At 40.0% G+C, this 27,239-nt stretch overlaps 1 protein-coding gene across 8 annotated transcripts in view; it reads left to right on the top strand.

Moving 5' to 3' along the window:
* The window catches only part of BTRC (beta-transducin repeat containing E3 ubiquitin protein ligase), a 225,697-nt gene that overhangs the window by 48,094 nt on the left and 150,364 nt on the right, over window positions 1-27,239 (top strand). Inside the window, exon 1 of one of the 8 annotated variants that reach the window (XM_032179744.2) lies at window positions 23,090-23,392. The exons of the other annotated variants lie outside the window; for them this stretch is intronic. Coding sequence (XP_032035635.1) covers window positions 23,360-23,392 — 33 coding nt within the window. The 5' untranslated portion in view covers window positions 23,090-23,359. Of the gene's footprint in view, window positions 1-23,089; window positions 23,393-27,239 lie in introns of those variants that run through there. 8 annotated transcript variants of the gene reach the window in all.

The following is a 27,239-nucleotide window of genomic DNA, read 5'->3' as shown; positions in this document are numbered from 1 at the left end:
ATAATTCCTATTTTTAAAATTCTATATTAGAAGTATTATAGATGGACTTAAATTACAGAATTGTGGAATTTTATTGCTGTAAGGTAGTTAGAAATATCTTATTCTATCCATTTTACCAGCAAAGAAGGTGAAGTGTATAGAAATTAAGTGAACTTCTCAAAGTCATACAGTTGGTTTGAGGACAAGTCTGTTCCCCAACCTGATATGTCATGCCTTCTCAGTTGTCATGATAATTCAGCAGTTCATTTCACCAGGGATTCCTTGAACACTGCTATGTGTACAACAGTGAGCTAAGCATCCAGAGGTTATAACAACAGTGTGAGTTTATATGGTCTAACAGGAATGATATCAGACTAGTAATATTTTACATTTGAATCTCAGTTTTATCTGGTGTTTTCTAATGTTTATAAATGTTAACATGTGGTGGCTACACCTTTAAATCTCTTTTTCTCTACTAGATTATAACCTCTTTAAAAACAGGGACTCATTTAGCTTTTGTAAAGTCAATCCAGTTTCATTTTTAAAGACTTAAATTAAAATTTCTAAGCATTGATGGCACTGTTGGAATACGTGTAGCTTCCTGAGGTGTCTTCTCTGGGGACGATACACAGTTTAAAATTGTATTTCTGTCTTCGTCAAGTACTTTTCGTTTCAAGTAACAGATTGCTTCATTCCCCCTTTAAGCAAGAAGGGAGAGTATTTTAAGGGTACAGAGATAGCTCATGGAACTAAAGGGAAAAAGATATTCAGTCAGGCCCCATAAGGACTTGGAACCAGGCATTGGAATACCTTTAGGACACAAGGCAGCCGCCCTTGCATTCCTAAGATAAATCCTACTTAGTCATGGTGTATATTTCTTTTTCTGTGTTGCTGGATTTTATTTGCCATTATTTTGTTGAGGATTTTTGCCTATATGGCCATAAGGGATATTGGTATGTAATCTCCATTCTGCTATTGAGACCATCCAGTGAGTTTAAAAATTTTATTTTCAGTTTTCACATTCCCATTTAGTTCTTCCCCTGACCCCCTTTTTTTACTTCCCCCCTTTGAGACAGGTCTAGCTCTGTTGCCCAAACCAGAGTGCAGTAGCATGATCATGGCTCACTGCAGCCTCAACCTCTCAGGCTCAAGAGATCTTCCCACCTCAGCCCCTCAAGTAGCTGGGACTACAGGAGTGTGCCACCAGACTTGGCTAATTTTGTAAGAAATTTTCTGTAGAGGCAGGGTCTTGCCCTGTTGTTCAGACTGGTCTGGAACTCCTGGGCTGAAGCAATCCTCCTGCCTTGGCCTCCCAAAGTGCTGGGATTATAGGCGTGAGCCACTGCACCTGGCCCATTTAGTTCTTTATATCTATTGTTTCTTTGCTGGTACTGTCTTTCAAGAGTATTTTTAGTTATTGGAACATTTTAATCCTAGCTATGTGTGTGTGTGTGTGTGTGTATATATATACATACATATATATATATATCTATATATACATATATATAGATATATAGATATATATATATATTTTTTTGAGACAGTCTCACTCTGTCGGGCTGGAGTGCAGTGGTGCATCTCAGCTCACTGCAAGCTCCACCTCCTGGGTTCACGCCATTCTCCTGCCTCAGCCTCTCGAGTAGCTGGGACTACTACAGGCGCCCGCCATCATACCTGGCTAATTTTTTGTATTTTTAGTAGAGACAGGGTTTCACCGTGTTAGCCAGGATGGTCTTGATCTCCTGACCTTGTGATCCACCCTCCTTGGCCTCCCAAAGTGCTGGGATTACAGGTGTGAGCCACCGTGCCTAGCCAATCCTAGCTATATTACAGTCTTTGCCTTTAAAGTTAATTTCAACATCTGTGCCATCTTGATACTGGCATCTGTTGATACCAGGTGAAGTTTTCCCCTTTTTAATATGCCAAGTAATTTTTGGGTTATATCGTTGGCTTTTTAAATATTATGCCACTCAGTTTTGTTTAAATTGTATTGAAAATGCTGATATTTTTGTCAGGCATTCAACCCAGTTGGCTTCAGTCTACAAGTTCAGATTTCTGTAGGATTGTGGTTTCAATGTCTGTTACATTTTGAAAGCCTTTGCGGTTCTATTGAGATATATTCCATGTGTGTGCCACTTGATGGCCATTGTGGAATCTGGATGATAGTCCATCCTGTAGTTCAGTTCTCAAAGTCTATGCCTGGCCGGGTGCGGTGGCTCACGCCTGTAATCCCAGCACTTTGGGAGGCCGAGGTGGGCGGATAACGAGGTCAGGAGATCGAGACCATCCTGGCTAACATGGTGAAACTCTGTCTCTACTAAAAATACAAAAAATTAGCTGGGCATGGTGACAGGCGCCTATAGTCCCCGCTACTCAGGAGACTGAGGCAGGAGAATGGCATGAACCCGGGAGACGGAGCTTGCAGTGAGCCGAGATGGCACCACTGCACTACAGCCTGGGCGACAGAGCTAGACTCCGTCTCAAAAAAAAAAAAAAGTCTATGCCTTACTGTTTTGGTTTATATCCACCCACGTGCAGCTTGGGGGTGAACATAGGAGTTCATTAACCACTTTATGGTGCCGTTTTCCTGAGTTCCTCCCTCTGCACAGTCTCCCCAGTACTATCTGGTTCCCTGGGGCCCCCTTTTTCAGTCCTCCAGCCAGAAAGCTAGGACTTTATTTAATCCTGCATCTGTTACTGCATATGGGGCTACGCGATGGGAGGCTAGAGAAAAAAAAAAGCAATGAGGTTTTGCCTCACACTTTTAGGATCACAACTCCTCTGATCAGAGAGGAAGGTTTTCTTACTTCAGAGTTTTAGGCTTCTTTGGGTCTTTGCTTCTGCTGTGGCTTTCCTCATGGAATTGCTTTAGAGAATAGCAAGAACTTTAAAGAGAAATGGGAGATTTTTGCCATTCTCTCTGAGTGTTAGGGTACTCCTTCTGCACTCCTTAAGCTAGAACTAGAGGGCTTTTCCTGGAGCTCTCTTTACTGACACCAATACTCACTTTTGAGTTTCAGGCAGCAGTCCAGGCTGGTGGATACTGGAGGAATAATAAAAAGATAAGTTCATTACTGGTTAGTGTTATGTAAAAGTCTTCTCCAGTTACCTGCTAGTATTTAATTTTTTGAGTCTTCAAATAGTTGTTCTATATGTTCTGTCCATTTCTTAGTGGTTGCCTTCAGTGGGAAATACAGGATGGAGTGCACTTACTCCATCTTACATGGAACTAGAACCCCTTCTAGTTAATTATCCTTTTGATATTGATTTGTGCTAGTCAACAACATACACTGCAAGTTCAGTCCTTTGAACTTCCTTCATGGCCCATCTTAAGGTGTGTTTTGGTAAAGTGTAGCAAGTGTGCTTGAAAAGAATGTGTGTGTATACTGCAGTTGTTGGGTGAAGTGTTCTAGATAAATCATTACATCAAGTTTATTATTACTGTGCTTGTCACTTCTTTGTTGCTTATTCTATCAATAGCTGAGAGAGTTATGTTAGACTCTCAGACTATGTAGATTTGTGTATTTTCCCTTTAGTTCTGAGTTTTTTGCTTATTTTGAAATTTTGTTAGTAGTAGTACATATACTTTTAGGATTATTCTCGATGAATTAATCTTTTTATAATTATGAAATAGTCCTCTTTATTACTGCTTATACTCTTTGTTCCGAGGTGAACTTTCATGTTAACATAGCCATCTCAGCTTTTTTTTTTTTTTTTTTTTTTTTTTTTTTTTTTTTGAGACGGAGTCTCACTCTTTCACCCAGGCTGGAGTGCAGTGGTGTGATCTTGGATCACTGCGCCTCCACCTCCTGGGTTCAAGTGATTCTCCTGTCTCAGCCTCCCAAGTAGCTGGGATTACAGGCATGTGCCATCACGGCTGGCTAATTTTTGTGTTTTTAATATAGGACGGAGTTTCGCCATGTTGGCCAGGCTGGTCTTGAACTCCTGACCTCAGGTGATCCACCCACCTCAGCCTCCCAAAGTGCTGGGATTACAGGCGTGAGCTACCATGCCCGGCCTCAGCTTTCTTATGACTGTTTTTAATGATACAGCTTCTTTAAGCTTTTTACTTTTAATTTATTGGTTTACATTAATAGATAATTATGTCTGGTTTTTAAATTAATCATCTGATCATCTGTCCTTCTTTGTTTAGAGTTGCACTGTCCAATAGAAATGTTTACCACAGATGCCAACCAAGTATATACTTTTAAATTTTCTTGTAGCCACATTGAAAATGTAAAATGAAGCTGGGCAAGGTGGCTCATGCTTGTAATCCCAGCATTTTAGGAGGCCGAGGTGGGAGGATCACTTGAGGCCAGGAGAATGAGACCAGCCTGGGTAATATAGCAAGACCTTGTCTCTACCAAAAAAAAAAAAAAAAAAATTAGGTGTAGTGGTATACACCTGTAGTCCCATCTACTTGGAAGGCTGAGGCAGGAGGATCTCTTGAGCTCAGGAGTTTGAGGTTCCAGTCAGCTGTGATCGTACCACTGCACTCCATCCTGGTTGACAATGAGACCATGTCTCTTACAAAAAAGTGAAAAGAAAGTTGAAATTTTCATAATATATTTTATTTAACACACTGTAATTTTTTATTTTTGTTTTTATTTTTTTGGAGACAGTCTTGCTTTGTTGCCAGGCTGGAGTGAAGTGGTGTGATCTTGGCTCACTGCAAACTCCGCCTCTGGCTTCAAGTGATTCTCGTGCCTCAGCCTCCGGAGTAGTTGGGACTACAGGTATGCGCCACTACACCCGGCTAATTTCTGTATTTTTAGTAGAGATGGGGTTTTGCCATGTTGCCCAGGCTGGTCTTGAACTCCCGAGCTCAGGCAATCCACCCACCTTGGCTTCCCAAAGTGCATGATGACAGGCTGAGCCACTGTGCCCAGCCTAACACAGTGTAGTTTAAACATTAATTTTTTTTCTTTTTCTTTTTCTTTTTTTTTTTTTTTTGAGACAGAGTCTCATTCTGTCGCCAGGCTGGAGTGCAGTGGTGCAATCTCAGCTCATTGCAACCTCCACCTCCCAGGTTCAAGCAATTTTCCTGCCTCAGCCTCCCAAGAAGCTGGGACTACAGGTGCACACCACCACACCCAGCTAATTTTTTGTATTTTTAGTAGAGACAGCGTTTTACCATGTTGGCCAGGATGGTCTCAATCTCTTGACCTCGTGATCCGTCCACCTCGGCCTCCCAAAGTGCTGGGATTACAGGCGTGAGCCACCGCGCCCGGCCTAAACATTATTTCAAAATATAATTAATATAGAGTTATGAATTAGCTATTTTACTTTTTTGTATTAAGTTTTTAAAAATCAATGGGTATTTTAAAGTTATATTTCAATTTCGACTAGCCACCATTCAAGTGCTCAGTAGCCGTATGTGACTAGTGGTTATTGTATTGGAGAGTATATTTAGACCATACATTTAGTGTAGTGATCAGTATGGTTAAATTTAAATTGATCATTTTGCTATTTGTTTGTTTTTTCCCATCTGTTCTTTTTCTCCTTTTTTTATAATTTATTTTCTTTTTCTGAGACAGGGTCTCACTCTGTCACCCAGGTTGAAATGCAGTGGAGTGATCTCTGTTCACTGCAGCCTTGACCTCCCAAGCCTCAAGTGATCCTCTCATCTCAGCCTCCTGAGTAGCTGGGACTATAGGCATGCACCACTATGCCTGGCTAATTTTTGTATTTTTTACAGAGACAGAGTTTTGCCATGTTCCCCAGGCTGGTCTCCAACTCATGGACTCAAGCGATTTGCCACCTGGGCCTCCCAAAGTGTTAGAATTACAGTTGTGAGTCACTGGGCCTGGCCCTTTTTGCCTTTAAAAAAATTTTCCTGCTTTCTTTTGGATTTATTTTTTGTTACTATTTTAGTATTCCATTTTATGCCTTGTATTGGCTTACTAGGTACCTTTGTTTTGTTTTAATGGGTGCTTTAGAGGTGACAATTTGCATGTTAAAATATTGAGGTTGGCCGGGCGCAGTGGCCCACCCCTGTAATCCCAGCACTTTGGGAGGCTGAGGCAGGTGGATCATCTGAGGTCAGGAGTTCGAGACCAGCCTGGCCAACACAGTGAAACCCTGTCTCTACTAAAAATACAAAAAAATTAGCCAGGCATGGTGGTGGGCACATGAAATCCCAGCTATTTGGGAGGCTGAGGCAGGACAGTTGCTTGAACTGGGGAGACGGAGGTTGCAGTGAACCAAGATTGTGCCACTGCACTCCAGCCTGGGCGACAAGAGCAAAACTCCTTCTCAAAAACAAAACAAAACAAAACAACAACAACAACAACAACAAAAAGCACACAAAACATTGAGTTAAAGTTCACATAATATAAAATTAACCATTTTAAAGTGAACAATTCTGTGTAGTTTAGCAACTACTACCTCTATCTAGTTGAAAGACATTTACATCATTCCAAGTAAAAGCTTTTATCCACTAAGCAGTTTCTTTCCATTCCCTTCCTTCAGCCCTTGGCAATCACCAATCTGCATTCTGCCCATATGAATTTTATCTATTCTGGACATGTCATATAAATGGAAGCATACAGTATGTGACTTTTTGTGTCTGACTTCTTTCACTTAACATATTTTTGAGGTTAGTCATGTTATAGCATATATTAGTGCTTTATTTTTATGGATGAATAATATTCCATTGTATGTACATACAGTCATGTGTCACTTGATGGGGATACATTCTGAGAAATGTGTCATTAGGTGATTTCAACATTGTGTGAACATCATCGAGAGTACTTACACAAACCTAGGTAGTATAGCCTACTATACACCTAGGCTATATGTTATAGCTTGTTGCTCCCAGGCTACCTGGACAGCATGTTACTGTACTGAATATTGTAGGCAGTTGTTACACAATAGGGAGTATTTGTGTATCTGAACATACTTAGACATAGAAAAGATGTAGTTAAAATGTTGGTATTATCATCTGTGGGACCACCATGGTATATGCAGTTCATTGTTGACTAAAAATGTCATTATGTAGTGCATGAGTTACCAGAATTTGTTTATCTGTTTATTCATTGATAAGTATTTTTGGGCTTTCTTCAACCTTTTGCCAATTTTGAATAATGCTACTATGAACATGTGTATACATGTATTTATTTACCTGTTTTTAATTCTTTGGATATATACCTAGAAGTAGGTATATACCAAAATTGCTATGATGGTTCTATGTTTTATTTTTTGAGACACTGCCAAATTGTTTCCCATGGTTACTGAACTATTTTATATTCCCACCAGCAATGTATGAAGGTTCCAGTTTCTCCACATCCTTGTCAGCACTTGTTATTTTCTGTTGTGGGTTTTCTTGTTTTAATTGTAACTTCAAAAGCTTTTGAGACTGGACAGGAGTTTACCGATAAAGCTTCTTCTAGTACATCTGGATTTCCTGGTATGCTTCTCTCCTAATATAGCTGGATGGCTGCTTTTTAGCTTTCTTTAGTTCTTTTTTTTAAATTACCATACTAGTGGGTGTGAAGGGTACATTTTTGTGGTTTTGATTTTCATTTTCCTAATGACCGCTGATGTCAAGAAGAGTACCCTGGCTGCGCAGGGTGGCTCACACCTGTAATTCCAGCACTTTTGGAGGCCAAGGTGGGCGGATCATGAGGTCAGGAGTTGGAGACCAGCCTGGCCAACATGGTGAAACCCCGTCTCTACTAAAAATACAAATATTAGCTGGGCACGATGATGCGTGCCTGTAATCCTAGCTACTTGGAGGCTGAGGCAGGAGAATTGCTTGAATCCGGGAGTCGGAGGTTGCAGTGAGCTGAGATCATGCCACTGCACTCCAACCTGGGTGACAGAGCAAGACTCTGTCTTGGAAAAAAAAAAGGAAGAGTACTCTTTTAATGTGCTGTTGAGAGTAATATCTTTTCAGTTCTTTTGCCCATTTTTTAATTGAGTTGTCTTTTTTAAATTTTTTATTTTTTTGAGTTGTAAAAGTATATTCTAGATAGTCAACTGTTCTTAGAGATACGATTTACAAAACAATATGCATCTTTAACTTAACACAGCCTGGAAATATTTCACTTCACATATACTGTATTTTCAATTTTCTACATTCCTATCCTTTGTGTTATTATTGTCATACGTTTTGTTTTTACGTATATTATGAACACTGTAACTTACTATTTTTGCTTAAATTGCTTACTTTTAAAAAACATTTTAAATGAAACAATTTTTAAAATATTGACATATTTGTATTTCTGGCACTTTTTTTTTTTTTTTTTGAGACAGAGTCTCACTCTGTCACCCAGGCTAGAGTGCATTGGCACAATCTCAGCTCACTGCAACCTCTGCCTCCTGGGTTCAAGCAATTCTCCTGCTTCAGCCTCCTGAGTAGTTGGTATTACAGGTGCAGGCCCCTACGCCTGGCTATTTTGTTTTTTCAGTAGAGACGGGGTTTCACCATGTTGGCCAGGCTGGTCTCGAACTCCTGACCTCAAGAAATCTACCTGCCTCAGCCTCCCAAAGTGCTAGGATTACAGGCATGAGCCACTGCACCTGGCCATTTCTGGCACTTTTTATAGTTTTGTATAGGTTGTGTCTATTATCATTCTTCAGATATATTTGGAAATAATGCATTTTCCAAATATATTTTCTGCTTCTGCCCATCCCTTTTCTCTAATTTTATTTTGGGACACCAGATATACATGTGTTAGACCACGTACAATTTCCTATTCGTCACTGAGGCTTTGTTCAGTTGGTTTCCTCAGTCTTTTTTCTCTTAGTGCTTTATTTTTGCTTCCTTGGGTTCACTGATCTTCTACAGAGTTTAAATCTGCTGCTAGTCCCATTTCATGAAATTATCATTTCAAACATTGTATTTTTCATTCTGGAACTTCTTATTTCACTCTTTTTTTATACCCTACATCACTATGTTCATGTTATTATAGCTGTTTTAATTTTTAGGTCTGCTAATTTCATTGTCTCTGTCAGTTTTTTTTTTTCTGGGTCTGCTTCCATTGACTGATAGTCCTCCTAGTTATGAATCATATTTTTTGCCTCTTGTCTTGTAATTTTAGATTTAGTTGTAGACATTGTGATATCGCATTATTGAATATTTGTATTTTTAAAATCTCTTTAAAAGGATGTTGAGTTTATTTTGGCACTCTTAAGTTTTTTGCAGATCAGCTTGATGCTCTTGTGGCTGATTTTAAGCTTTATTATGATAGTTTTACTGTAGCTTTTATTCTAGTGTAGTTCATCCCAGCAACTGAGATGTGAGCTTTCTAAGGCTCCTAGTGAATGTCGTAAGTATTCATTAGGCTTCTGAAATCTGACCAGTCAGAACAGAAATGTGTCCCAGGTCTGTGTAGTTTCTAGTTGTTGAGTTTATAGTTCTGTTACAGTTTTTTGCCTAGTGTTGTGGAATTTCACTGTATGCATACAGGACTTAGTATTCAGGAACTGAGTCAGGGGTGTCCTATTCAGCTATACGGAACCTTTTTCTACATAATTCATTCTTCAGTATTCTGCCTCACTAATTCTTTTTAGCCTTCATATATTTTGTTTCCTCAAGTAAGTGGTCCCATTGTACTCTGTTTGAGTTCCCCTTTCTTGTGCAGCAGCCTGGACAGTACCTTCAGGTAGAAGACTAGGATAATTTTAAGGGTCACCTTATTTGTTTCCTGTCATTCAGGGATTACATTCTGGCATTGTTTGTTGTTCAGTGTCTTGAAATATATGTTTCACATATTTTGTTCAGTTTCTTGATGGTAGGAGGAGAAGTTTGATACCAATTATTGCCTTGTGGTAGAATCTAAAGTCTAGTGCTTGTTTTTACTTAAGAGTTTAATTTTATTTAAAGTTAATGTACTAGAAGTCCTCATATTACATATTTCTAATGTGCATAAATTTCATTTAGCACAGTTTAATTAAATGATACTAGTCACCCAACACCATGGTTCCAATTTCCGTTACCATAGTATATTTACTATGAGTAACTATGTAAAGTACAAACTTCATTGCTAGTACTCCGGTCCACACATGACTATGTGAAAAACAGATACACATTAGTCTATTTATTTCAAGGTCTGTTGGCGATTAAGTTTATATACAGACAATAAAGTGTCTAGTTGTATTGCCTTTCCCAATGTTAAGCCCACATGATATTTTATAGAAATAGATAATCAAAAGTGGAAATTGGCCAACAGATATGAAACAAAGTAACAAAAAATGATAACACTTTCATTGAAATTTGAGAGAAATGTAAATGAAGTTATAGAAGAAATAGTTGACCATAGGAAAATTGACACTGTCACCATTTGATAGACTCTAGATATGCAGCCAGAGGAACTTATTGAAGGTGAACTTATTAACATAAATGAGGGACGTGGTTTTTTGTGTTTGTTTTTGAGATGGAGTCTTGCTCTGTAACCCAGGCTAGAGTGCAGTGGTGCAATCTCGGCTCACTGCAACCTCTGCCTCCTGGGTTCAGGCAATTCTGCCTCAGCCTCCTGAGTAGCTGGGATTATAGGTGCCCACCACCACGCCTGGCTAATTTTTTTTTTTTTTGACAGAGTCTCGCTCTGTTGCCCAGGCTGGAGTGCAGTGGCGCAATCTCGGCTCACTGCAAGCTCCGCCTCCCAGGTTGATGCCATCCTCCTGCCTCAGCCTCTCCGAGTAGCTGGGACTACAGGCGCCCGCCACCACACCCGGCTAATTTTTTGTATTTTTAGTAGAGACGGGGTTTCACCGTGGTCTCGATCTCCTGACCTCGTGATCCACCCGCCTCGGCCTCCCAAAGTGCTGGGATTACAAGCGTGAGCCACCGTGCCCGGCCTTATTGTTATTTTAGAGTGGGCCACTTCTACTTATTAAAAAAAAATTAACTGTAAAACAGCCTTAGGCAGGTCCTTCAGGAGGTATTCCAGAAAAAGGCATTGATGTCATAGGAGATGACAGGTCCGTAGATGTTAATTGCCGCCAAAGACCCTCCAGTGCCATAAGCTGTGAAGGTAGAAGACAGTGATACTGATGATCCCTACCCTGTGTAGGCCTAGGCTGATGTAATGTGTGTGTTCATGTGTTGGTTTTTAACAAAGATGTTTAATATATATAATATATATTTCTTAAATAGGAAACAACTTATAAAGATGTAAGGAAAAATATTTTTGTACTGCTGTACAATATGTTTGTGTTTTGAGCTAAATGTTATTACAAAAGAGTCAAAGTTTTTAAAAATTAAAAAAATTTATAAAGTGAAAAAGTCACACAGTAAGCTAAGTTTATGACTAAAGAGACAAAAGTATGTTTTAACAAATTTAGCCTAAGTGCACAGAGTTTATTGGCCATTTTAACCATTATAAAGTCTATAGTAGTATACAATAATGTCCTAGGCCTTCATGTTTATTGACCACTCATTCAGTGACTCACCCAGAGCAACTTGCAATCCTGCAACCTCCATTCTTGGTTAAGTGCCCTATATAGGTGTACCATTTTTTATCTTTTTGTCTTTTTTTTTTTTTTTGAGACAAGGTCTTCTGTTGCCTGGGCTGGAGTGCAGTGGTGAGATCTCGGCTTACTTCAGCCTCCACATTCCAGGCTCAAATGATCCTCCTGCTGCAGTCTCCTGAGTAGCTGGGACTACAGGCATATGCCACCATGCCTGGCTAATTTAAGTATTTTTTGTAGAGATGGGGTTTCACCATGTTGCCCAGGCTGGTCTTGAACTCCTGGACTCAAGGGATCTGCCCACCTCAGCCTCCCAAAGCCACCACACCTAGGCACCATTTGTATTTTAGTTTAGTCTAGTCTAGTCTAGTCTAGTCTAGTCTAGTCTAGTCTAGTTTAGTTTAGTTTGAGACAGAGTTTCATTCTTGTTGCCCAGGCTGGAGTGCAATGGTGTGATCTCAGCTCACTACAACCTCTGCCTTCTGAGTTCAAGCGATTTTCCTGCTTCAGCTTTCCGAGTAGCTGGGATTACAGGCATGCGCCACCATGCCTGGCTCATTTTGTGTTTTTAGTAGAGACGGGGTTCACCATGTTGGCCAGGCTGGTCTGGAACTCCTGACCTCAGGTGATCTGCCCTCCTCAGCTTCCCAAAGTGCTGAGATTCCAGGCATGAGCCACTGCGCCTGGCCCTTTTAATCTTTTATACTGTATTTTTACTGTACTTTTTCTGTTTAGATACACAAATACTTTCCACTATATTGCAGTTGCCTACAGTATTCGGTACAGTAACATGCTCTCCCTGCTTGTAGCTCAGGAGCAATATGCTCTACCTATAGTCTAGGCATGCAGTAGATGATACCTTCTAGATTTGTGTAAGTATACTGTGATCACACAGCCGAGAAATCACGTAGTGACGCATTTCTCAGAATGTATCCCCTTTGTTAAGTGTCACATGACTGTATTTGTCTTTTTGTGACTGGTTTATTTCACTCAGCATAATGTCCTCAAGGTTCATCCATGTTGCAGCATGTGTCAGATTTTCCATCCTTTATTAGGCTGAATAATATTCCATTGTATGCATATACTAGATTTTAATTATCTACCCATCAGTTGATGGCCATTTGAATCTGTCTACTTTATTGTTTGCCTTTTCCCCTGGTTTTTGTTTGCTTTTTAATTTGGCCATTTGATCCCTTTGCTTTGAATGCTTCATAATTATTCACTGAGAGCTAGATATTTTTTAATGAAAATGTTAGAGACTCTGAAATCATTTTTCACAGCGTGTTGAATATTCTTTTCACAGACATATCCCTTTGGTTCAGTTGAGGCATCTCTGTTTTTGGTGCCCTTCATTGTTCTGGTTCATGTAACTCTTCCATGGTGTCAGTTGAAAGCCTGAGTTTTTGTTGTTGTTGTTGTTGTTGTTTTTACCAGGGTACCTTGTCCTATATGCACCCTATACTCCAATCTTTGGCTCCACAGCATCATGAGACTGCTGAAATACACTTCAGACTTGGTTTTTCAGCATCTTACTCTCTGAGTGTAAAATTTAGGAGTCAGCAAATGCCATAGGGGAAAAATTATACCCAGAATGTCAGGTTAACCATAATGCATTTCCCTTCTGCCTAGGATCTTCGCCCCTAAAGTTTTGGCTGTATTAGTTGTTCTCTCTCTCATGCCTTCCATTTTCTATATTTTATTTAGCTTCTATAATTTTCTGCATGAAATTTAGTCTGATAACAATTACTACATTATGCCCAAAAGCAAAATCCCAGTATGTATTTTTATTAATTAATATTCCATGTTTTATTTTTAAACATTCTCAAACTACAGAAGAGTTGCAAGTAAAATGCAAATTATGTTTTTTTCCCATAAACCACTTGAGAATAAGGTTCTGACATAATGTCCCATCACCTCTGAATTCTCTGTGTATTTCCTGCAAACCAGAACATTCTCTCATATAACCCAATGACAACCATCAGAATTAAGGAAATTATTATTGGCATATTATTTTGTCATCTAATCCACAGATCCCATTCAAGTTTCTCTAGTAATCTCAATCAGTGTCCTTTATATCATATCATAAAGATCTAGTTCAGGATTTAGTCTCGTTTACTCTGGGACAGTTCTTCAGTCTTTCTTTGGCTCTCATAACATTGACATTTTTGAGGATTACACGCCAGTTATTTTGCAGAACGTCTTTCAAACTGGGTTTTTCTGATGTATTCTCATGATTAGATCCAGATTAGGTATCTTCGACAGGAATGTCACAGAGGTGATGTTGTGTTTTTATTGAATAGTATCAGGTGACACATAATGTGAATTTCTTCTAATATTGGTGATATTAATGTTGATTACTTGATTAGGATATCGGTTTTTTTCCCACTATAGAGTTAACTTTATATTTTTCCAATTAAAATGAAGTAGTATTTTGTGGGGAGGTATTTTGAGATTATTTAAGTATCCTCCTCCTTATCAAACTTACAGTTTATATTTTGTTTCATTGTATTTTATTTTATTTTATTTATTTTATTTTATTTTAGAGATAGGGTCTTGTTCTTTCACTCAGGATGAAGTGCAGTGGTGTGAACCTCATTGTAACTCCTGGGCTCAAGTGATCTTCCTGCCTCAGTCTCCCAAGTAGCTGGAACTACAGATGTGTGTCACCATGCCTTCTTTTTTCCCCTTAATTCTTTTTGTAGAGGCAGGATCTCAAAATGTTGCTCTGACTGGTCTCTAATTCCTGGCCTCAAGCAATCTGCTGGGTTACAGGTGTGACCCACCATGCTTGTCCCCAGTTTATTTTTTATATCATTAATGGAGTCATAGATTTCAGTTTTATTCAGTGGCTTATTTTATTAGTTATCTATTATTACATAACAAATTACCTCAAATTGAGTGGGTTATAATAACACATACATTTAGGCTGGGCGCAGTGGCTCACACCAGTAATCCCAGCACTTTGAGAGGCCGAGGCAGGTGGGTCATTTGAGGCCAGGAGTTCAAGACCAGCCTGGCCAATGTGGTGAAACCCCATCTCTACTAAAAATACAAAAAATTAGCTGGGTGTGGTGGCGGGTGCCTGTAGTCCCAGCTACTCAGGAGCCTGAGGCAGGAGAATCCCTTGAACCTGAGAGGCGGAGGCTGCAGTGAGCCAATATTGTGCCACTGCACTCCAGCCTGGGTGACAGAGCAAGACTCTGTCTCAAAACAAAACAAAACAAAAACACAAGACATTTATATTTTTGGCGGGGGGATTTACAAGTGAGTTGTATTTAAACTTTAAATGGCAAATAGTTATTCAATATTAAATTTTTCAAAAATATATAGAAAAATGAAAACTTAATACCTATTTTCAATAAATTTTTATGAGCTCCAATATTTCAGAGTGCCACCTCCCAAATTGACAGCATGATATACCTTGGCAATAGTTTAGACCTCTTCTAGAATTTTCTCACATCTGCGTTTTTTGCCAAACATATATGTTTATATTTTTTCTCCCTAGCTGTATTGCTGTATAATTGGCAAACAAAAGTTATTTTTTATTTATTTATTTTTTATGTTCTGGGGTACATGTGCAGGATGTGCAGGTTTGTTACGTAGGTAAACATATGCCACGGTGGTTTGCTGCGCCTGTCAACCCATCACCTAGGTATTAAGCCCGGCATGCATCAGCTCTTTTCCCTAATGCTCTCCCCCGACCCGCCCTCCTGGCAAACAAAAATTGTATTTAAGGTGTACAACATGGTGTTTTCATATACATATTCATTGTAAAATGCTTGTCTTAATCAAGCTAATTAACATATCTGTAACCTAGCATACATGTAATACCTCACAGTTTCTTTTCTTTCTTTTTTTTTTTTTTTTTTTTGATACGGAGTCTCGCTCTGTCACCCAGGCTGGAGTGCAATGGCGCGATCTTGGCTCACTGCAACCTCTGCTTCCAGGTTCTGGCAATTCTCCTGCCTCAGCCTCTGGAGTAGCTGGGATTACAGGCACCATGCCTGGCTAATTTTTGTATTTTTAGTAATGACAGGGTTTCACCATGTTGACCAGGCTGGTCTTGAACTCCTGACCTCAGGTGATCCACCCATGTCGGTCTCCCAAAGTGCTGGGATTACAGGTGTGAACCACTGCGTCTGGCCAATACCTCACAGTTTCTTTCAGTCAGGAGTCTGGGCACAGCTGACCTGGGCCTTCTGCTTTAGAATCTCTCTCACAAGGCCATGATCAAGGTGTTGTCCAGGGCTGAGGTCTCATTTGAAGGTTTTATTTCGAGAAAAAACCACTTCCAAGCTTACTGTTGTTGTTGTTGTTGGCGGAATTCTTTTCTTCAAGGGCTGTTGGACTGAGCCTCAATTCTCAGTTGTTCGTTGACTGGGTCACTGCCAGGTCTGTGCTATGGGGACATCTACAGTATGACTGCTTGTTTCATCAAAGCATGCAAGCCAAGAAGGCAACAGAGTCTGTTAGCAAGATGGAAGTTGCAGTCTTAACCTAATTAGGAAAATGGCATCCCATCACCTTTACCAAGGGCATGCATACCAAGCGGTGGGAAATATCGGGGGGCATGTTAGAGTTTGTCTGCCACCATTATCCATTATTATCATTATTTAGTTTGATATTCTAATTTTCTTAGATGTAGCCTGCCTCAGCCTTTCACTCTGACCCCTGTATTATTTTGACATGTCTCTGTCATTCATTGAGCACCTCAAGAAGATATTCCAAGCTCCTCTTAAACAATTTCCTGTCCAAGCCCTCGCATTGTTCTAAGGAGCTCTGGTTCCTTTTAGTGGAGAGTGATATTTTGAATCATTAAATGTGTTTGTTGCTGTTAGGTTGCTCCTAGGCCCTCTCAGTTGGTAGTCAGTCTGTGTGTGTCTGTGGGTATATGTGTACATATATATATCATAAATATATTATTTACCTAGGAATTTCTCGGTGTAATACATCGTAAGCTTTCAGCTTACAACAGTATCCTCAGTTCTAGTTCAGTAATGTAATATTCATTCTAGTTTTCTTCCTTTCTGTAGTTGTAACTTGTTTTTCTGATTATGAGAAACCTAGCTGTTATTATCCTCTGTATTTGATCTGCCACCTTTATTTGATCAATCTTCCTGTATAATCCATCTCCTGTTGCTGATAAATCTCTCGCTCCATTTCTCACCCCATACTTCATATGCATGCCTTCCTCACCCTTTTGGGATCCGACAGCTTGCATTTGGCTGCCCCTTCCACCCTCCTCACTCCACTGGGTCTGAAACTTACTGCTGGACCACTGCCTCTCCCTCTCTTAATGCATGCCTTCTTCTGCCAACATGGGGAACCCTCACTGCCATCCCCCCACCCTCCACTGCCCTGCGTGGATGTGGACATCCTCATCATTCTGCTCACTGCTGTTACAGTTCCTATATGGAAGCCTTCCTTGTTCCATTAGGGCTCTATCACCTCATGCTGGGTTCCCCTCCCAGCAGATTTTTTCCTATCACTCTGCTTAGGCCCTGAAACTCTGTGTCTCGTCCTTTTCCCTCTCGGGAATACCCTTCTCCTACCACTTGGACTCCAAAAGCCTGCTTTGGGCCACTGTAGTCAACTCTCTGCCACTTAGCTTGATGCCTCCTTTGCCTGTACTCACCTAATGGCTATTGAACTGTTCAGGTAGGAAAGGAGAAGAGGGAGAGGTATCAGTTAAATTTTATTTTTTAAAAACTCACTTATTTTTACAACAAATGCTTTTAACTTAGTTTGTTATTACTTACATAGAAGTCAGTTACTGCCACATCTCTGTACTCGCTACAGGTTTATACTCATATTTTCATGCCATATTTTTCTTACATACTAGATAGAGGTTTACTATCACATCAGATTCATGATTTCTGAACTTAGCTACTCCCTGCACCCTCCAAACGAGTTTCAGTTTACCAGTGTCTATCACTACCACTACTGTTCTTCTAGTCATTCAAGTTTGAAATGTTGAAGTTAATTCATTTTTCCTTATAATCAGTTATCCAGTCCTGTTGATCCTTCTTTTGATGTATGTTATCTTCTCCATGGCCATTACTTTAATGAATATAATAACCTCTTGGGTACGATTTCTTTCTTTAGTGTGTGTAGTCATTCCTGTGCCCCTAAACCATTTTGGCTTCCCATTTCTTAATGAGTGAAGTAACTTATTAACTTTTATGTTTAACTTTTGAAGTGCCATTTTAATGTACACTATTCTAGATAGTCAGAATATCTAGTTTTGACTCCCATCTTTGCTGCTTACTAACTACTCATCAACGTGTAATTTATTTAACCTCCCTGGGTCTGTTTATTTTTATTTTTATTTTTATTATACTTTAAGTTGTAGGGTACATGTGCACAACGTGCAGGTTTGTTACATATGTATACATGTGCCATGTTGGTGTGCTGCACCCATTAACTTGTCATTTACATTAGGTATATCTCCTAATGCTGTCCCTCCCCACTCCCACCACCCAACAACAGGCCCTGGTGTGTGATGTTCCCCTTCCTGTGTCCAAGTGTTCTCTGTTCAATTCCCACCAAGAGTGAGAACACGCGGCATTTAGTTTTTTGTCCTTGTGATAGTTTGCTGAGAATGATGGTTTCCAGCTTCATCCATGTCCCTACAATGGACATGAATTCATCCTTTTTTATGGCTGGATAGTATTCCATGGTGTATATATGCCACATTTTCTTAATCCAGTCTATCATTGTTGGACATTTGGGTTGGTTCCAAGTCTTTGCTATTGTGAATAGTGCCACAATAAACATATGTGTGCATGTGTCTTTATAGCAGCATGATTTATAATCCTTTGGGTATATACCCAGTAATGGGATGGCTGGGTCAAATGGTATTTCTAGTGCCAGATCCCTGAGGAATCGATTCGCCACACTGTCTTCCACAATGGTTGAATTAGTTTACAGTTCCACCAACAGTGTAAAAGTGTTCCTATTTCTCCACATCCTCTCCAGCACCTGTTGTTTCCTGACTTTTTAATGATCGCCATTCTAATTGGCATGAGATGGTATCTCATTGTAGTTTTGATTTGCATTTCTCTGATGGCCAGTGATGATGAGCATTTTTTCATGTGTCTGTTGGCTGCACAAATGTCTTCTTTTGAGAAGCGTCTGTTCATATCCTTTGCCCACTTGTTGATGGAGTTGTTTGTTGTTTTCTTGTAAATTTGTTTGAGTTCTTTGTAGATTCTGGATATTAGCCCTTTGTCAGAGGAGTAGATTGCAAAAATTGTCTTCCATTCTGTAGGCTGCCTGTTCACTCTGATGGTAGTTTCTTTTGCTATGCAGAAGCTCTTTAGTTTAATTAGATCCCATTTGTCAATTTTGGCTTTTGTTGCCATTGCTTTTGGTGTTTTAGTCATGAAGTCCTTGCCCACGCCTTTGTCCTGAATGGTATTGCCTAGGTTTTCTTCTAGGGTTTTTATGGTTTTAGGTCTAACATTTAAGTCTTTAATCCATCTTGAATTAATTTTTGTGTAAGGTGTAGGGAAAGGATCCAGTTTCAGCTTTCTACATATGGCTAGCCAGTTTTCCCAGCACCATTTATTAAATAGGGAATCCTTTCCCCATTTCTTGTTTTTGTCAGGTTTGTCAAAGATCAGATAGTTGTAGATGTGTGGTATTATTTCTGAGGGCTCTGTTCTGTTCCATTGGTCTGTATCTCTGTTTTGGTACCAGTACCATGCTGTTTTGGTTACTGTAGCCTTGTAATATAGTTTGAAGTCAGGTAGCGTGATGCCTCCAGCTTTGTTCTTTTGGCTTAGGATTGACTTGGCGATGCGGGCTCTTTTTTGGTTCCATATGAACTTTAAAGTAGTTTTTTCCAATTCTGTGAAGAAAGTCATTGGTAGCTTGATGGGGATGGCATTGAATCTATAAATTACCTTGGGCAGTATGGCCATTTTCACGATATTGAGTCTTCCTATCCATGAGTTTTTTTTAATTAAGTTAAATATTTTTTATTTTAAAATTTTTCATAAAAATAGAGATGGGGTCTAGTTATGTTGACCAGGCTGGTCTTGACCTCCTGGTCTCAAGCAGTCCTCCCACCTTGGCCTCCCAAAGTGGTGGGATTATACACATGAGCCACCTTGCCTGACCCTCTCTGGGTCTTATTTACCTTACTAGTTTGTTATACAGGTGAATGAATTGCGAAAGAGCTTGTTCTGCAATTCATTGCCAAACAATGAATTGTTAGACTAACAAAGCTAACTAACAAAGCTTGTTAGTTTCTTATACAGAGAATGTTATACAGATGCAGCTTGTTAGTTTGTTATACATATAGTAACATAGTGCTACAATAAAATTAAAGTCTGTGACTGAGCTTTTCTAAATATTTGAAAATTTACCTGAACTTATAGTAGCTGTTGTCTAATGCAATTTAGTACATTGTTAAATTTTTCCTTGTAGTTACTATTTGTTAGTAATTTATCTCCTTGAAATAGAGTGTAAACTACTTGAGTCTGTGGATTTGTGGAGACAAACACATTTGAGTATTTTTTCTGCCATTGTCATTTAGGCACTAGAACTTGGCTGAGCTTGAGCGTACTCTCTTGTTAGGGCGAAAGTACTAATAATTCTTTGACAAGAAGGTAATGCTTAAATGAAATAATGTATTTAAGGGATCTAGTACAATGCCTGGCAGACAGTTTATTCCCAGTAAACTTTACTTATCCTCTTTTTGTACTCCACCTGTGCCCACTTTGGTAATGAAAAAATAAATGGCTTCCCAGAACAGTTTGAAATGCAAGTGGCAGTTACAGAAGCCTATTCCTGGTGGTGATGCCATTTACATTTTTTTCTTTTGCACTTTGCAGCTTGTAGAATCCTTATTTTAGCCAGGCGAGGTGGCTCATGCCTGTAATCCAAGCACTTTGGGAGGCCAAGGCAGGTGGATCACCTGAGTTCAGGAGTTCGAGACCAGCCTGGCTAACATGGAGAAACCCCACCCGTCTCTACTAAAAATACAAAAATTAGCCAGGTGTGGTGGTGCATGCCAGTAGTGCCAGCTACTCGGGAGGCTTAGTCAGGAAAATTGCTTGAACCTGGGAGGTGGAGGTTTCAGTGAGCTGAGATCATGCCATTGCACTCCACCCTGGGCAACAAAAGTAAAACTCCGTCTCAAAGAAAAAAAAAGAATCCTCGTTTTAGTTTTACCACAGCCTTGTGCAATAAGGCTGGGCAGATATGATTATCCTATCTGACAGGTGAGAGTTTTGTTTTTGGAGTGAAGTAAATTGGGATTCTTAAGAGGCAATCATTGGATTTGTAGGTAAAGTCTGAATGTATTACATGATTATGGAATACTGCATTTCTCTGAATTTCTTAGTTGATATAGTAGTGAAAAGGGAATTCTTCTATTCCATGGCTTAAGGATACGTAAACTCTCAGTACAGCAATCTTTTTATTGTTGATTATTATAGCTTCTATTACTCCTAGAAGTTGACCAACAGGGACCTTAATTTAGGAGATTTTGTCATTCAGCTTTCATGTAGTAAATGCTGAGGCTAGCCCTTTGCCTGCAGGGCTATCAGTGAACAGGATCTGTGACGTTACTCCAGACAGCCAAGTGTAGGGGGAAGAGTTGAGATTTTCAGTGTTCTCTGTGTAAATGAATTGTGCCATTGAACCTGATGGGCACTAGATACTATATTCTTCTTGAAGCACTGGAGGCCCTTCATTGCAATCTTGTTTTTTCAACTTTTATTTTAAAATTGGGGTATATGCCACCGCCCTGTCTGGGAAGTGAGGAGTGTCTCTGCCTGGCCGCCCAACCGTCTGGGATGTGAGGAGCGTCTCTGCCCGGCCACCCCGTCTGGGAAGTGAGGAGCGTCTCTGCCCAGTCGCCCAACTGACTGGGAAGCGAGGAGCGCCTCTGCCTGGCCACTGCCCTGTCTGGGAAGTGAGGAGCGTCTCTGCCCGGCCACTGCCCTGTCTGGGAAGTGAGGAGTGCCTCTGCCCGGCCACCGCCCTGTCTGGGAAGTGAGGAGCGCCTCTGCCCTGCCGCCCAACTGTCTGGGAAGTGAGGAGCGTCTCTGCCCGGCCACCCAACCGTCTGGGATGTGAGGAGCGTCTCTGCCCCGCCACCCCGTCTGGGAAGTGAGGAGTGTCTCTGCCCGGCCACCCAACTGACTGGGAAGCAGGGAGCGCCTCTGCCCGGCCGCCACCTTGTCTGGGAAGTGAGGAGCGCCTCTGCCCCGCCTCTGTGCAACCTTCCAAGTGTGAAGTGACAGCCTTGTGTGTGATCTTTTCTGTCTTCGCCAAGTTTGCACTTTCGACATTAAAGTTTACTTTTTAGTTAAAAGTTAAAAAAATAAAAAATAAAAAAATAAATAAAATTGGGGTATATGTGCAGGTTTGTTACAGAGGTATACAGCACGATGCTGAGGTTTGGAGTCTGAATGAATCTCACCCAGGCAGAGAGCGCAAAGTACCCATAGGTAGTTTTTTCAAGCTTTACCCACTTTGTCCTCCCACCTTTTGTATTCCTCAGTGTCTGTTCCCTTCTTTATGTCCATGTGTACTCAAGGTTTTTTTCCTATGTATAAGTGAGAATATATGGCATTTGGTTTTCTGTTTCTGCATTAGTTCACTTAGGATAATGGCTTCCAGATACATCCATGTTCTGCAGAGGACATGATTTCATTATTTTTTATGGCTACTTAGTATTCCGTGGTATATGTGTACTGCATTTTCTTTATCCAGTCTTCCACTGATGGGTACCTGGGTTGATTCTGTGTCTTTAGTATCGCATTGCAACATTTCAATTTTTTTTCGGATTCAGGTAGTAGAAAACATGTTCAGTCTTATTTTTTTCTGTGCTGTGTATGCTTTTTAAAGGCTAGTGAAGTCATTCAGTTCGATAACAACAGTTGTAATACATTGTTATACTCTTCAACTTTCTTTGATTTTGCAAAGGAGAGTCAATTGGGGTGAGGTTAGGTGGGAACTGAGCTGAAGAAACTAATATGTGCTGTGCAGGGCTGGATTTGTATAGGATGCAGTCATTATCTGTTAACTTTGTCATAGCTTTTGAGACTGCATGTAAGGCAGTAGATGATTTGCAAGTTATTTAACAGTTAACAGAAGTTAAATATTTCAACAAGAGAATGCGTATTTGCTGCTTAGTTTAGAACCTGCTTTTTTTTTTTTTTTTTTTTTTAATGTTTTTTAGCCAGGTGTGGTGGTGCACGCCTGTAGTCCCAGCTACTGGGCAGGCTGAGGCAGAAGGATTGCTTAAGCCCAGGAGGTCAAGGGTGCAGTGAGCTGTGATCGTGCCACTGCACTCCAGCCTGGGCAAGAGAGTGAGACTGTCTCAATAAAAGGAAAGAAAGGAAAAAAAAAACTAAGTTTAGAAAGAAAATTTTAGGAATTTAAATATAGTTTGCAAGGAAAAACAACAAAAACAGTCCAAACTTTCAGTAGAAAACTATGTGCTTTTCAGGTATTTTAAAGGTAAGTTTTAAAGGACATTATTTATTAAATGTTGAAGGACAGAAAACGTTTTACATATTTGTCAGAAACTGACCAATCAGAATGGCCCTGAAATGTATAGAATTAATAAGGATAGTAACCAAAATGGCAGTCCTTTCCACTCTGTTCCTTATTGCCCAAATTTGCTATTTGCTCCTTCTTTTACAAAATGCTTCTTTTTTTTTTTTTTGAGACGGAGTCTCGCTCTGTCGCCCAGGCTGGAGTGCAGTGGCACGCTCTCGGCTCACTGCAAGCTCCGCCTCCCGGGTTCACGCCATTCTCCTGCCTCAGCCTCTCCGAGTAGCTGGGACTACAGGCGCCCGCCACTACGCCCGGCTAATTTTTTTTGTATTTTTAGTAGAGACGGGGTTTCACCGTGGTCTCGATCTCCTGACCTCGTGATCCGCCCGCCTCGGCCTCCCAAAGTGCTGGGATTACAAGCGTGAGCCACCGCGCCCGGCCTTACAAAATGCTTCTAAATGTGAAGATAGAAGGGAAAGAGGTAGAGTAAAAGTTATAGCCCACTCCATTTATTTTGTAATAATATTTTTTTCTCTGTGTTAAGTGGCATTTACCAGTATCGATAAGATTAATTGTTACAATACAAACCAATTTGAAGATTAGTTTTTAAATTGAGCCATAAGATATAAAATCTTATGGTAATGTGCAGATCTGACTATATTCAAGTGCAGTTTTCATACCCATACCAATTGTCTTGTAATAATCGGGAATGCATCCTCTGTGTGGTGTTTGCAAGTTAATGCTATTTTGGAAATCACACCAGTATATCTAGTGGCTTTCCTGGGTGTATGTGGCTGATTATTGATTATAATTTTCTTTGGGAATTTTAGTTTAAGGGGATGGGGTAAGCACTTTCAAATTCTTCGTTGTTAGTAGTTTTGATGGAGGATAGGGATAAATGAATGAGGAAGAGTGTTAGAACAAGTAAGTAAACTCAGATAATTTATCAAGTACATACTACAAAAATAATGCAGATTTTTATGTAAAATGGAGGAGACAAATCATTCACAAGAGGAAGGCCTTAAAAACTTACCAAGGAACATTCACAAAAAAAAATACGTATATTTTAGTTTAAAAAAGAGCCCCAAGTCTGTGAATGAAAGGGTTCTGGTTGGTTTCTAGACCCAGCTGTGCTTGCTGTGTATCATGCAGGTGGCTTTAGTATGGTTCAAAGTGTCGCCTGCCCTCTTGTGAAGGGAAGCAGGAGAAGTGACAAGCTATCTTCCAGTGCCTCCTCGATTTTCTTCCATTGTTTCCTTTGTCCTTTTCCTGTTTTCATGCTCTTTTTATTTACACTCACTTCTGACTTCTCTTTTTTCTCAGATTCAATCTTTCCTTCCAAATGACTGTGAGACTTTTTTCTACTCAGCATACACAGAACCTTAAGCAATCGCATATGTACAACATTTCCATTTCTTTTTTTCTTTTTGAGATGGAGTCTTGTTCTTTCGCCAGGCTGGTGTGCAGTGGCACCATCTCAGCTCACTGCAACCTCCACCTTCCGGGTTCAAGTGATTCTCCTGCCTTAGCCTCCTGAGTAGCTGGGACTACAGGCGTGCACCACCATACCCAGCTAATTTTTGTATTTTTAGTAGAGACGGGGTTTCACCACGTTGGCCAGGATGGTCTTGATCTCCTGACCTTGTGTTCCGCCCACCTCGGCCTCCCAAAGTGCTGGGATTACAGGCGTGAGCCACCGTGCCCGGCCTGTGTACAGCATTTCTTGTAACAATGAGTTACTTTTATGTTAAGGATTTTTTTTTTTTTTTTTTTTTTGAGACGAGTCCCTTCCTCCCTTCCTTCTTCTCTTTCTTCTTTCTTTTTTCTTTTGACAGGGTCTTGCCTTGTTGCCCAGACTGGTGTGCAGTGGCGTGATCACCGCTCATTGCTGCCCTGATATCCCTGGCTCAAGCAATCCTCCCATCTCAGCCTCCCCAAGTAGCTGGAACCACAGGCGTGTGCCACCATGCCCAACTTTTTTAAAAATTTTTTGTAGAGATGGGGTCTTCCACATTGCTGAGGCTGGTCTTGAATTTCTAGGCTCAAGGGATCCACCTGCCTCGGCCTCCCAAAGTGCTGGGATTATAGGATTGAGCCACCACATCTGGCCCCAGGACAGTGCCTACTATCAGAAAAGCATTTAATAAGTATTTGTTAAATAAATGATTAAAATATTAGCCTTAAGAAAATTTTAATATCATTTACTTACAAAAATTAGCAAAGCATTCTTAATACTTATAGAGAAGTAATATGAGTAGAATGTGATTCTCAACAGCAAGGAAGCTTTTTTTACCCTATTTTCTCCATTCTCTTTCTGTTGCCTTCTCCTTCCAATATGAGAATCTCTGCTGTTAAGAACCACTGGCAGAGACTGAAATTAGTATACATAATTCTAAGGAGATATTGATGTAAATGGTCGATGTGGATTGGCAGGATGACAGGGAGAAGGAAATTATAAGTTTAAAGACGTAGGGGTAAGATGAGTATTTGAACAAAATATCAAGGTAGGTAGTTAGCTAGAGTGCTAGGGCCAATTAGAAGATTAGAGAAGGTGAGTTGATGTTGGCAGTGGGGGAAATGTCAGATTGATAGAGTGCTTGGATTTCATACAGTAGATATAGCGAGCCCTTATGAATTATTGATGAGAGTGACATGATAACAAAGTGAAGACAATTATTTTTCTATTTAGCTGCTGTTTATAAAATGGATCATAGCTTGAGGTGAGGAAACGTTGGAAACAGTGAACAAAGTTTGGAGATTGTTGGAGTAATTGAAAGCAGTTTAGCTGTTTTGCTTGGTATGTTATCTAGTGATGCCTTTAGCAGATACCCTTCTTTTGAAGCCCAATGTCCACTTTATGACTGAGGGATGGATGGAGGCAGGAGGAAGAGTTCTGCACTAGAAAGCAACAGGCCAAGATTCTAGTCCCTACTTCCCTACTTTGTAAATTCATAATCATGGATAAATACTTAATTTTTCCTGGGCATCAGTCACCTATAAAATGAGGATAATGTATTAAGCGTAGTCCTATGGGTGGTAAATAAAATGAGGATAATCATCTAAAAGCAGGGGATCTACATAGATCTCCTTTGGATTTATTTGCAGCCCGTTATCTATCTGTCTTTATTTAGATAAGAGACAGGATCTTGCTGTGCTGCCCAGGCTGGATTTGAACTCCTGGGCTCAAGCGATCCACCCATCTCAGTCTTCTGAGTAGCTTGGACCACAGGCACAAACCCCTTGCATGGCTCTCATTGTCCTTTTATCAATTTTAGATGGTGTAAACAGTGAATACCATATTTTGCTTCCCAGTATTACTTTCTACAACTATATTGTTTTAAGGAGAAAAAGTCTATGACAATATTAAATATTTCAAAGCCTGTAATTTTAAAGTTTAATGTTACCTATATTGATTACTATATTTTAAAATATGTATCCCTGTTTTTATATGTGCCATGATTAGGTATTTAGTTTTTTAGTTATTGTTAGACTGTAATAGCACTCAAGTTGATGGATAAAACTTCATCCTGGGATACTTTTAGAGAAACATGAAGAATGTAAAAATAGTTTTGAAAAGTATGGTTTCTTACAAAGCTATAGGTGCAATAATACTAATGTCAGTTACTTAGAGCTACTAGAAATGTGTAATTTCTACCTTTTTTGACCACTGAATATACTATATTATATATATGTACATTCTTAGGTATTTTTTTGTTTGTTTGTTTAGAAGGTTTTAATACCAACAGCTTTCTAGGTGTCTCTTCTTCTTCCTCTTCCTCTTCCACTTCCTCTTCCTCCCCCCCCCCCCCTTCCTCCTCCCTCCCCCTCCTCCTCCTCCTTCTTTTTCTTCTTCTCTCTCTCTCTCTCCTTTCTCTGTCTCCTTTCTCTCTCTGTCTCCTTTCTCTCTCTGTGTGTCCCTGTCTCTCTTTGTTGTTGTTTTCCCTTCTGTTTGGGTTGTTTCTTCTCCCCGCCTTACACCCGCCACCCCCCACAGACCCCAATCCATCTGGAAAGATGAAGAGGCAGCTGCTATGGTAACTGTGCATTTTGGTTAATGAATAGCAGACTAACAAGATACATAAAACATATGCAAACTGTGCAGAGTTTGTTGCTGTCAAAGCCATAGGGATACAATACTTTTTCTTTTCCTTCTAAAAAAAAAAAAAAAAAAACCCTCTTAACTGTGGTGTTTTGTTTTCTAATTTACCATTCCTAATACTGTAATGTTTCCGTGAACTCCTCCTCTTTCTGCTTAGTCTGCACAGTATTACACCCTGTGGTGAGTTTATGGGAGCTGAGTTGAGGTGCGTAGAGGAAAATAATTGATG

Source organism: Hylobates moloch, unplaced genomic scaffold (genome assembly GCF_009828535.3).
Source record: "Hylobates moloch isolate HMO894 unplaced genomic scaffold, HMol_V3 SCAFFOLD_3, whole genome shotgun sequence".
NCBI lineage: Eukaryota > Metazoa > Chordata > Mammalia > Primates > Hylobatidae > Hylobates > Hylobates moloch.
Note: the sequence above shows the minus strand (reverse complement) of the source record. Positions and strands in the feature narration are given on the sequence as shown.